This window comes from Hylobates moloch, unplaced genomic scaffold (genome assembly GCF_009828535.3).
Source record: "Hylobates moloch isolate HMO894 unplaced genomic scaffold, HMol_V3 SCAFFOLD_6, whole genome shotgun sequence".
In the NCBI taxonomy this organism is placed as follows: domain Eukaryota; kingdom Metazoa; phylum Chordata; class Mammalia; order Primates; family Hylobatidae; genus Hylobates; species Hylobates moloch.
The window spans coordinates 46,105,338-46,118,677 of record NW_026652281.1 but is presented as its reverse complement, the minus strand read 5'-3'; the positions used below and the strand labels follow the sequence as shown (position 1 = coordinate 46,118,677).

At 37.7% G+C, this 13,340-nt stretch overlaps 1 protein-coding gene across 1 annotated transcript in view; it reads right to left on the bottom strand.

The window, feature by feature from the left end:
* Positions 1-13,340, bottom strand: part of SLCO6A1 (solute carrier organic anion transporter family member 6A1) — a 147,472-nt gene that overhangs the window by 92,354 nt on the left and 41,778 nt on the right. Inside the window, exons 5-6 of the mRNA XM_058440364.1 lie at positions 11,966-12,087; positions 10,690-10,799 (exon numbers count right to left, since the gene is read on the bottom strand). Of these exons, the coding sequence (XP_058296347.1) occupies positions 10,690-10,799; positions 11,966-12,087 (232 nt within the window). The remainder of the gene's footprint in view (positions 1-10,689; positions 10,800-11,965; positions 12,088-13,340) is intronic.

Here is a 13,340-nt window from a genome sequence, read left to right as displayed (position 1 = left end):
CAGAGGACATGAACAGACACTTCTCAAAAGAAGACATTTATGCAGCTAAAAAACACATGAAGAAATGCTCATCATCACTGGCCATCAGAGAAATGCAAATCAAAACCACAGTGAGATACCATCTCACACCAGTTAGAATGGCCATCATTAAAAAATCAGGAAACAACAGGTGCTGGAGAGGATGTGGAGAAATAGGAACACTTTTACACTGTTGGTGGGACTGTAAACTAGTTCAACCATTGTGGAAGTCAGTGTGGCGATTCCTCAGGGATCTCGAACTAGAAATACCATTTGACCCAGCCATCCCATTACTGGGTATATACCCAAAGGACTATAAATCATGCTGCTATAAAGACACATGCACACGTATGTTTATTGCAGCACTATTCACAATAGCAAAGAGTTGGAACCAACCCAAATGTCCAACAACGATAGACTGGATTAAGAAAATGTGGCACATATACACCATGGAATACTATGCAGCCATAAAAAATGATGAGTTCGTGTCCTTTGTAGGGACATGGATGAAACTGGAAAACATCATTCTCAGTAAACTATCGCAAGGACAAAAAACCAAACACCGCATGTTCTCACTCATAGGTGGGAATTGAACAATGAGAACTCATGGACACAGGAAGGGGAATATCACACTCCGGGGACTGTTGTGGGGTTGGGGGAGTGGGGAGGGACAGCATTAGGAGATACACCTAATGCTAAATGACGAGTTAATGGGTGCAGGAAATCAACATGGCACATGGATACATATGTAACAAACCTGCACATTGTGCACATGTACCCTAAAACCCTAAAGTATAATAAAAAAAAAAAAAAAAGAAGTCAGAAACAAATGATGAAGAGGAAATAAAGGCAGAGGAATGTTGCAGAGAGGAAAGGGTTTGCAGAGTCTCAACCAGGGCTCATTGAAGGTGGGACATATAGTGTTTTATCTTTCAAGCATTGATTTACTCCCTACCCTAATCAAGTTTCCATGGCAGAAGACACTGATTCTGCCAGTAAAAGACCTTTCCCTAGAGACAAAAAGGAGGAAAACATAAGTTAAAGAGGAGACCAATAAATCACTTTGCACTCTTTGTTTTACTTTGTGATTTAACTTCTTATTTGACCTGTTCTTGATTCTTTATAGCCATAATTAGCCATAGAAAATAAGTAATGGCTCATCAATCTGTCCATCAGAATAAAATATCTCCTCTAGAAAATGCTGCTAATTGCAAATTTAAAATTTTTTTTGCTAGCTCTGCTGGTATTTCACCTCTTTTAATTTCGGAAAAAAACAATTTATTTAGAGTCACACCTAGGAGATAATTCAGAGACTAAAACTACTACAAAATGTTCTAACCTAAATACAAGTGATAACTATAATTTTGTTTTCTTTCATTTTGTTTTCAACTTTCATTTTAGGTTTGTTACATGGGTAAATTGCATGTCATAAGGGGGTGTGGTTTAAGAAAATTTTGTCACCCAGATAATCAGAATAATACTCAATAGGTAGTTTTTCAATGCTCACCCATCTCCCACCCTCTACCTTCAAACAGACCCCAGTGGCTATTGCTCCCTTCTTTGTGTCCATGTGTACTCGATGTTTAGCTCCCAATTATAAGTGAGGACATGAGGTATTTGATTTTCTGTTTTTACATCAATTTGCTTAGGATAATGGCCTCCAGCTCCTTCCATGTTCCAGTGAAAACTAAAATCTCATTTTTGTATAGCAGCATAGTATTCCATGGTGTACATATACTACATTTTCTTTATCCATTTCACCATTAATGAGCATCTAGGTGGATTCCATGTATTTGCTATTGTGAACAGTACTGTTATGAACATATGCATGCATGTGTCTTTATGATAGAACAATTTGTATTCCTTTGGGTTTATATTCAGTAATGGGATTGCTGGGTCAAATGGTAGTTCTGTTTTAACTTCTTTGAGGAATTGCCACACTGCTTTCCACAATGGCTGAAGTAATTTATATTCCCGCCAGCAGTGTTTAAGAGTTCCTTTTCTCTGCAACCACACTAGCATCTGTTATTTTTCCACTTTTTAAAATAGCCAATTTTGCTGGTGTGCAATGGTATTTTATTGTGGTTTTGATTTGAATTTCCCTAATAATGAGTGACATTGAGCATTTTTCATGTTTTTTGGCCACATGTATGTTTTCTTTTGAAAAGACATTTTTGAAAAAGTGTCTGTTTATGTCCTTTGCCCATTTTATAGTGGGGTTGTTTTGCTTGCTGATTTGTTTGAGTTATTTATGGACCTTTGTCAGACGTATAGTTTGCAAATATTTTCTCCTATTCTGTAGGTTGTCTGTGTACTCTGTTGATAGTTTCTTTTGCTGTGCAGAATGCTTTAGTTTAACTAAGTCCCACTTGTCAATTTTTGTTTTTGTCATGATTGCTTTCAGAGTCTCCGTCGTGTCTTTGCCTGGGCCAACATCCAGAATGGTATTTCCTAGATTTTCTTCTATGGTTTTTATACTTTAGATTTTACATTTAAATCTTTAATCCATCTTGAGTTGATTTTTGTATATGGTGAAAGGCAGGGGTCCAGTTTCAATTCCACATATGGCTAGCCAGTTATCTCAGCATCATTTATTGAATAGGGAGTAATTTGCTTATTGCTTATTTTTGGTAGCTTTGTTGAAGATCAGATAGTTGTAGGTGTGCACCTTTATTTCTGTGTTCTCTATTATGTTCCACTGGTCTATATGTCTGTTGTACCTGTATGTACCAGTCAGTATGTACCAGTACCATGCTGGTACATACTGTATGTATGTACAGTCAGTATGTACCAGTATCATGCTGTTTTAGGAGCATCGTAGTATATTTTGAAGTTGGGTCGTGTCATCCTCCAGCTTTGCTCTTTTTGCTTAGGATTGCTTTGGCTCTTCAGGGTTTTTGTTGTTGATGATGTTCCAAATGAATTCTAGAATGGTTGTTTTTACTAATTCTGTGAAAAATGTCATTGGTAGTTCATTAGGATAGTATTAAATCTGTAAATAGCTTTGGGCAGAATGGCCATTTTAACTATATTGAGTCTTCCTATTCATGAGTCTGGAATATTTTTCCATTTGCTTGTGTTGTCTTTTGATTTCTTTCAGCAGTGTTTTATAGTTCTCCTTGTACGGATCTTTCAACATCCTGGTTAGTTGTATTCCTAGGTATTTTAGTCTTTTTGTAGCTATTGTGAATGGGATTGCATTTTTTTTTTTTTTTTTTTTTTGAGACGGAGTCTTGCTCTGTCCCCCAGGCTGGAGTGCAGTGGCGCGATCTCGGCTCACTGCAAGCTCCGCCTCCCAGGTTCATGCCATTCTCCTGCCTCAGCCTCCCGAGTAGCTGGGACCACAGGCGCCCGCCAACACGCCCGGCTAATTTTTTGTATTTTTAGTAGAGACAGGGTTTCACCATGTTAGCCAGGATGGTCTCGATCTCCTGACCTCGTGATCCGCCCACCTCGGCCTCCCAAAGTGCTGGGATTACAGGCTTGAGCCACCGCGCCCGACCTGGGATTGCATTCTTGATTTGGCTCTCAGCTTGGACATTATTGGTGTAGAGAAATGCTACTGATTTCTGTACATTGATTTTGTATCCTGAAACTTTGCTGAATTTGTTTATGAAATCTAGGAGCCACTGGGAAGATACTATGGGGCTTTCTAGGTAGAGCATTATATTGTCTGTAAAGAAAATAAGTTTGACTTCCTCTATTCCTATTTGGATGCGCTTTCTTTCTTTCTCTTGTCTGATTGCTCTGGCCAGGACTTCCAATACTATGTTGAATAGGAGTGATGAGAGAGGGCATCCTTGTCTTGTTCCAGTTTTCAAAGGGGAATATTTCCAGCTTTTCCCCATTCAGTATGATGTTGGTTATGGGTTTGTCACAGATGACTCTTATTTTGAGGTATGTACCTTCGATGCCTAGTTTGTTGAAAGGTTTTTTTTTTTTTTTTGAGATGGAGTCTCACTCTGTCTCCCAGGCTGGAGTGCAGTGGAGTGATCTCGGCTCACTGCAACCTCTGCCTCCTGGGTTCGAGCGATTCTTCTGCCTCAGCCTCCCAAGTGGCTGGGATTACAGGCACCCACCACTACGCCCTGCTGATTTTTTGTATTTTTGGTAGAGACAGAGTTTCAGCAAGTTGGCCAGACTGGTCTCAAACTCCTGACCTCATGATTTGCCACCTCGGCCTCCCAACGTGCTGGGATTACAGGTGTGAACCACCACACCTGGCCCTGTTGAAAGTTTTTAACCCAAAAGGATATTGAATTTTATCAAAAGGATTTTCTGCATCTATCGAGATGATCATGTGCTTTTGTTTTTAGTTCTGTTTATATGGTGAATCACATTTAGTGATTTGTGTATGTTTAACCAACCTTGCATCCCAGACATAAAGCCTACTCAATTGTGGTGGTTTAGTTTTTTGATGTGCACCTGGATTCAGTTTGCTAGTATTTTTTTGAGAATGTTTGCATTTATGTTCATCAAGGACATTGGCCTGAAGCGTTCTTATTTCATTTGTGTCTCTGCCAGGTTTTGGTATCAGAATGACGTTGGCCTCATAGAACGTGTTAAGGATTCCCTCCCCCTTGATTTTTTAAGAATAGTTTCATTAGGATTGGTTATCAGCTGTTCTTTATGTGTCTAGTAGAATTTGGCTGTGTTTTGTCTCATACAGAGTCTTTTCTGGTTCATTGGTCGTTTTTTTTTATAATTGATTCAATTTTGCAACTCAATACTTGTCCATTCAGGGTTTCAATTTCTTCCTGGTTCAATCTTAGGAGGTTGCATGCTTCCAGAAATTTATCCGTTTCTTCCAGATTTTCTAGTTTATGTGCATAGTGGTGCTTGTAATAGTCTCTGAGGGTTTTTTGTATAACTGTGAGGTTGGTGGTAATTTCCCTTTTGTCATTTCTGATTGTGTTTATTTATATCTTGTCCCTTTTCTTCTTTATTTGTCTAGCTAGTGGTCTATCAATCTTATTTATTCTTTCTAAGAACAAACATTTCGTTTCATTCATCTTTTTATGGTTTTTCTCTTCTTTCTTTTGTTCAGTTCAGCTCCAATTTTGTTTCCTTCTTTTCTTCTGCTACCTTTGGAGTTGGTTTGCTCTTGTTTTTAGTTTCCCTAGGTGTGATGTTAGATTGTTAATTTGAGATATTTGTAACTTTTTTATGTGAGTGTTTAGCACTATAAACTTCCTTCTTAACAATGCTTTAGCTGTGTTCCAGAGATTCTGGTATGTTGTATCTTTGTTTTCATTACTTTCAAACAATTTCTTGATTTCTGTCTTAATTTTATTGTTTACCCAAAAGTCATTCAGGAGCAGACTGTTTAATTTCCATGTAATTGTATGGTTTTGAGAGATCTTCTTGATATCAATTTCTATTTTTATTGCACTGTTGTTTGAGAGTGCAGTTGGTATGATTTCATTTTATTCGAATCTGTTAAGAATTGCTTTATGGCTGATTGTGTGGTCAATTTTAGAGGATGTACCATGTGCAGATGAGAATATATATTTTGTTTTGGTTAGATGGAGTGTTCTCCATAGAACTGTTAGGTACATTTGGTCAAGTGCCAAGTTTAGGTCCCAAATATCTTTGTTAGTATTCTGCCTCAGTGATCTGTCCAATACTGTCAGTGGGGTGTTGAAGTCTCCCACTGTTATTGTGTAGTTATCTAAGTCTCTTCATAAGTCTCTAAGAACTTGTTTTATGAGTCTGGGCATTCCAGTGTTGGTTGCATATATATTTAGAGGAGTTAGATCTTCTTGTTGAGTTGAACCTTTGTCATTAATATAATGCCCCCCTTTGTCCTTTTTGATTATTGTTGGTTTAAAGTTGGTTTTGTCTGACATAAGAATAGCAATCCCTGCTCTTTATTGCTTTCCACTTGCTTGATAGATATTTCTCCATCCTTTTATTTTGAGCCTATGGGTGTCCTTGCATGTGAGATGGGTCTCTTGAAGATAGCATACAGTTAGGTCTTGCTTTGTTATCCGACTTGACAGTCTGTGCCTTTTAAGTGGGAGCTATAATCCATTTCTGTTCAAGGTTAATATTCATATGTGTGGATTTGATCGTATCATTGTGTGGTTAGCTGGTTGTTATGTAGACCTGATTGTGTATTTGCTTTATAGTGTCAATAGTACTTGAGTGTGTTTTTGTGGTGGTCAGTAATGGTGTTTCATTTCCATGTTTAGCATCCCCTTAGGAACTTCTTATAAGGCAGGTCTGGTGGTAACAAATTCCCTTAGCATTTGCTTGTCTAAAGAGTATTTTATTTCTCTTTGGATTATGAAGCTTAGTTTGTTTGGATATGAAATTCTTGGTTCTAATTTCTTTTCTTTAAAATTTCTGAATATAGACCCCCAGTCTCTTCTGGCTGTAGAGTTTCTGCTGACAGCTTTACTGTTAGCTTGATGGGGTTGACTTTGTAGATGACCTTTCCCGTCACTCTAGCTGCCTTTAGTGTTTTTTACTTTGCATTGTCCTGGGAGGATCTGATAACTATGTCTCTTGGGGATAGTCATCTTGTATAATGTCTCACCAGGGTACTTTGAATTTCCTAATTTTTTTTTTTTTTTTTTTTTTTTTGAGATGGAGTCTTGCTCTGTTGCCCAGGCTGGAGTGCAGAGGCGCGATCTCGGCTCACTGCAAGCTCCGCCTCCTGGGTTCATGCCATTCTCCTGCCTAAGCCTCCCAAGTAGCTGAGACTACAAGCGCCTGCCACCACGCCCGGCTAATTTTTTGTACTTTTATTAGAGACGGGGTTTCACCATGTTAGCCAGGATGGTCTCGATCTCCTGACCTCGTGATCCGCCCGCCTCGGCCCCACAAAGTGCTGGGATTACAGTCATGAGCCACCGCACCTGGCCTGAATTTCCTGATTTTTATACTGACCTCTCTAGTGAGATTGAGAAAAGTTTTGTGGACAATATCCTCAAATATGTTTTCCAAGTTGCTTGCTCTTTCTCCCTGTCTTTCAGGGATGCCAGTGAGTCATAGATTTGGTCTATTAACATAATCTCATATTTCTTTGAGGTTTTGTCCATGTTGTAAAATTCTTTTTTATTTTTGTCTGAGTTAATTCCAACCACTGGTCTTCAAGCTCTGAGATTCTTTCCTCAACTGATAATACTCCCAATTATGTTATGAAATTCTTCTAGTGAGTTTTCCAGCTATATCATCTAGATTTGGTTCTTTCTTAAAATGGCTACTTAATCTTTCATCACTTTCATCATTTTACTGGATTCCTGATATTCCTTGGGATGGGTTTCAGCATTCTTCCAAATATCTAAAATCTTCATTTCCATGCAGATTCTGAATTCTGTCATTTCAGCCATTTCATCCTGGTGAATAAGCATTGCTGGGGAGCTAGTGAGGTTGTTTGGAAGTAAAAAGACATTCTGGCTTTTAGAGTTGCCAGGCTTTTTGTGCTGGTTCTTACTCATGTGTGTGGGCTGTGTTCCTTTAACTATGGTGTAATTTGACTACAGTCAGTTGACTTCATTTCTGAATGTTTTCAGAGGGCCAAGGCTTTGTGCAGCATCTTTATTTGTGACAGAATTCCTGTGCTTGGTTTCATAGTGGGATATATTAGCCAAGTATTTTCGGTGTTGAAGTTTGGGCTGCAATCCAGTAGATGGCACTTAAGCATCATGGCCAGTAGGTGGGCTCTTGCTCATCCATGCAGCATCTCTGTATTTCCTTGTATTTGCAGCCATGCTCCATGCTCTGTCAGTGCTGAGAGTGTAAGCTCCTTTCCCACTAGCACTGGCTGCAGATCTCAGCTTGGCATTTCCAGGCTGCGCATCACAGCCCTGGGGCAAGCTGATGCTTTTTCTTCCCTCCCTGGTTTGGAGGCACCAGGGGAAAGGATCTTGGCAGTGGCAATGGCAGAGGGCCTTTCATTAATCTCTTGGGGCTCCACTCCAGAGAAGCACACCAACTGGTATGATCAGACCAGGGTGAAGCACCTGTGTTGCCGGCCCAAGCCGAGGTGCCCGGCCTAGTAGTGAGCAGGGAGCTCACAGGCAAGAAAGACTGGCCTTTTCTCCACAGGGCAGCCATGGCATGCTGGAGGTGTGAGTAAAGCACTCAGACCCTTTATTTCTTTCCCAGCCTAAGGATAGTAACCGTGGTACCACTGCAGCAGCAAGGGCAGAGGGGCTGTGAGTTGTCTCTGGAATTTCCTCCCCAGAGAAATGCAGAGCCATCATCAACTGAAGGGTTCGGGTTGGGGCAGAGAGACTGTGCTGGGTGCCCAGGTGGAGAGGCCCTGCCCAGTGAGGAGTCACAGGGGCAGGATTCCATGTGGAAAACAATCTGGTCGCTTTTATATAAGGAAGCTGCACTGTGAAGTACTTTTCAGGACAAATTAAATAACTTCTATCTTCCTAGGAGTGTGCAGCCACAGAAGCCTATGTTCTATTTTTAATTATTTTCCTCATTTTTAAGCCTGGCTTCCCAGGAGTCACCTGGGGTCAGCATACCTTGATGGCCACCCAATAATTGGGCAGGGGTTTTACTGAAATATCTTGATTCAGTAGGGCTTCCACTTTTTGCTGAGGGAATCTGTACATGGATTGGATCACATAGTCAAGTTTCAGGCAGTTTACAAGCTGCTTTGACTTTCACTTTCTGTTTATGTAAGGACTTCTGCTCAGCCAGGAACCAGTAGATAACTGGGGCCATCTCTGACCTCTCCTGAGTGTGTGAACCCTTTCAGATCCCCATGAATATATTAAAGCTTTCAAAGCCCAATATCATTGGCCAGATAGATCTTTTACATTTTTGGCTGGTTTACTGTTTCCCCTAACAAGTATTGCTGCCTCTGGCAGCTGTGATGCTGGCCTTTTCCAAAGATTTGCCACCAATATTGTCATTGCTGACTACAATGTCCCAGGACTTTTCCATGGAGCTCCAAACTAGATCAACCGCCTCAAGTGGCAGGAAGACTGTTAGCCTTCACTGTTATCAAGACATGGAGGGTAGGGAGGGAAGAAAAGACAATGGATGCAGTCCCAAATTTGAATGCCACAGACCCTACTCTTCTAACCAATGTTCAATAACTTTTGAATAAATGCTTTCAATTTATTGTATTCCTTTGCTTAATTTCCAGAGTTTCAAAATAGTTGTTGACAATTCTGCCAGTTTTACCACCACATTTTGGAGGTCAAGATTTTCCACGTTTCTCACTCTGCAATTCTAAAAGTTCCATCTTCTGATAAACTTTAAAAAGAAATCAGATATCGTCTAGTTATTTACTCAAATAGATGTTAGTCAGAAGTCTAAGATTGTTACCAGGCATTATATTATTCTATATCCTGTCTAAAAATAATAATAAAATACTCCGTTTCCAAGTAAGAAGAATTGGAATTGGCTTATTTTTTTTTTTTTTTTTTTTTTTGGCAGTAAACTTAAAACAAAACAAAAAAAACCTTAAAACACTCATGTTTAAATTTTCTGAAGTGTTTTTAATAATTGTGTCTTAATTTTTAACAATATGAAAGAGATTATAACTAATTGGCTTCTGTGTTGTTAAAATATACGTACATGTAATACTTTGATAAAAATTAAAACTAAATACAAATCTGAATTAAATGTAACCAATTAGGAGGGATGGTTTATGATTTGATTAAAAGATAAACACAGAATAGAAACAAACATATTTCTGATTTTATACAACATATACATTTGTTTTAGGATTAAACCAGTATAACAAAAGAATATATATATTTTTATCTATATATATATAACATTATGTTATAACAAAGATCTGTGAAAACATTAAGGAGGGAGAAACTCATTTTGCCTGGGAATATAAGGTGAGATTTGACAAAGACTTTTTTTATAATAGAGAAGAGAGAGAACAACATTTTAAATAGAGAGATTAGCATCTACCAAAAATACAGGACTATAAAATTACCTAATGTGTCCAGGAAAGACAAAGTGGCTGGAATGTGGAGGAGAGAGGGATAAAACTCTAAGAAAATGGGATAGGAAAATTCAGTTGATGCTACTGTGAAAGATCTTCAAAGTCCTATTAAAAGGTATGAAATTCATCTATCAAGTAATCTGAGAAATGACGTGATAAAATCTGTATGTGAGAAATACAATCTGCAAACAACAGAGAGGATGAAGCTATGAATAGCAGAAGAGAAAACAAATGGAAAGTCAAATCATTATTTAAAAGTTGGTGTTTTTTAACTCCACAATGTCTATATTGTAGACCTTGTTTCACTTAGAAAAAGAAAGATTTTCTTCATTTAATATTGAGATATTTTCCACAAAACATGACGTTTGTGGGACTATTTTTCAACTTCTAGAGTTCTCTTCTGAGTCACTTAAACATAATAAAAAAGATAATGTTGATACATACATGTCATCCCATTAAATGCCTTATTTATTTCTGCAGAGAAAAAAAAAACACAAAATAATAAAAAACTAAAAGAAATAGAAGGAAAATACCTGGTGCCAATCTCTGACACTAGTCAAGTTATTAGCAAAGCCAGCCCTATTTTTTATTATCTGTAAAGTGAATAAGTTAGTTAAAAGACTTCAAAAGTCTCACCCAGATTTAGGTTGAACCCTTTATGGGTATTTTCATAAGTTCACTACTAGAAAATTACACAGGTCAACTTAGTTGGCTTGTTCAAGTAAAATATTTTACTTTACCCAAAGACCAGTACATAAATCCTTGATACTAGTTCCAAGTTCCAGATTTTTAAGTTTGCTGTCAAACAAATGAAGCTGTTTACGTTTCCTAGCTTTTATCCGTGTTGAACCTATATATAAACAAGTAAAAAAACTTATGACATATTCAAATAACTAAAACCCATACATAAAACATACATACACACCCTAATAAATTCAATTAATCCTGAAATGGCAAATGAGTTGTTTTTGAACAAGCTAAAGTCAACCTCATTAACTAAAAGACACAATCTTCTAAAACAGTGTTGTCCTGAAGAACATTCTGTGATAATGAAAACTTTCCATATCTGCACAGTCCAATACTGTAGCCACTAGCTACACGTGGCTGTTAAATACTTGAAATGTAGCTCCCATGACTGAGTAAATAACATTTTAATTTATTTTAAAATTTAGCCACACTTGATTTGCTCTAAAATATGAGGGAATAATCTTTGATATAACTAAAACTATTTTGTGCCAATGAAATGTACTATAATCAGGAGAGTATTTGATTTCTTTGACTTTACATGTATTTTTCAGTGTTTCCAGGAAAATTTTAACAGTTATTATTTTATCTTACAACAATTCTAAGGTAGTCAATACATTAATGCTAGGTAAGTAGATTTAAATATGCTTCAGTTTTCAAGACACTGTATGAACTCTAGATATGAAGCATTTTTAAAAGGAAATAATGAGAAACAAAGTATGCACTAATTCTAATGAAATTCTGGGCCAGGTGTGGTGGCTTACACCTGTAATCTCAATGCATTGTGAAGCTAAGGTGGAAGGACAGCTTGAGGCCAGGAGTTTAAGACTAGCCTGCGCAACATAGCAAGACTCCATCTCTAGAAAAAAAAGGAAAAATTTTAAAAACTTGCTGAGCATGGTGGCATGCATCTGTAGTCCAATTCTACTCTGAAGGTGAGGCAGGAGGATGACTTGAGCCCAGAAGTTTGAGGCCACAGTGATATGTGATCATACCACTGCACTCAGCCTGAGTGACAAAGCAAGGCCCTGTCTCAAAACTAAATGAAAAGAATAAGAAATTCTGGTACATAAATCAAATAATATTTGGCTGTAATGCTGCTTTATTTGCTTAAATAATACTAGCACTTGACACTGTATCTCTATGACAAACCACTACAGCGAGAGGCATACTCATGTATGTAAAAATGTAATATAGTCATTCTACGAGAATAAGAACCATGGTGGAAGAAACTACTATCCTCCAATTTAATAAATTACATTTTATAGTCACCTGGCATATTGTTTGGAAAGCATGACAATGGTATTAATGTACACCATGCAAAGACAGCGGCAAAAAGATAATTGATCCACCAAGTCCATAGCCATTCTGGACTACCATTATTGTCTGTAGTGCTTTAATAGAGAAAAATGAAAAAAAAAAGCAACTTTAGGTATTTGATTACAACAAAACCATAATCAAACAGAGCGAAGAAAGTGAGAGTGAGAGAGGGAGAGTTGGAGAGTGAAACAGAAATGGAACTTTTTTTGTTAATTTGTCACTATTTTTTGTTTTGTTGAAAGGTAGTAATTGTGAGTCACCAATTACGTGCTTGTTTTGTGTTACAGGATTCTAATATTTTCCCTTTTCCTTCTTTTTCTTGGCACCACTCAGGTAGCAAAAGGTACTTGTTTCTTCCTATTTAACTTTTTTTTCTCCACCAGAAGCTATATATTTGGAACACTACCTTTTTAAATCTTACCTTTCCTTTAAAATCATTCTTAAAAATCAAGCACTTAGACCTCTATGACAAGCTTGGCCCTTTATTTTGCACAACTGAAGCTTTTTATGGCATTTAATCCTTTCAATTACAAATATTTTGAAATCCCTTTCTTCCAGTCCCTTCTCTGAACTTTCAGATTTAGTGTGAATGTATCCTTCTAGTTATTATTCCAAATCACCCTTAGGACACTTTGCTGTCTTCTGTCTTCTCTGCAATTTTTCTTCATCTGCCTTTGCTCACCATAAAGCCTTGCAGTGGGGAAGGTGATATGGGAAAGTTGAGGATTCTATGCTGGGATTTGTTACTATTCTCATTTTACTCATAATTATTTTTCAGTTTAAGCATACTTTGTCTTCAAATAATGCTGAAGCCATGGATTTGTGGAGAATTTTCATAGTTGTGAAGCTACTCTGTCATTTAAGGAGGAAATTAGGGGGAACTGATTAATACATAGACGCCATTGTCTTCTAATTCACACACATTTAAGACCCCCTCCAAACAGCCATTGCAGGAAAATGCTCACATCCACAGGAACCATAGTTTTGGAAGTGCTGGTTTTTCATGGGTGTTTCTATTGCCAACCAAGATCTGGTGAACAACTTCTTACAGACCTTGTTTTTCATAGGAATGTAGAGAATGTGCACTGTCTTATTCACTGATGGGACAACTCATTGTCCACTGCTAGCATTATTAAGGAATAGAAATTCCAATTTTCCTGGGGTTGCAGTCTTGACTGTCATTACCCACTTGTCATATATATATATATATCTGCATATGCTGCACTCAGGGAGTTTCAATTCCAGATTGTCACTAGGGCTGCATGTTTTCTCATTGATTATAATAGTCAGGAGTTTTTTCACTTTTGAACCCAGCTATGTATTCTAA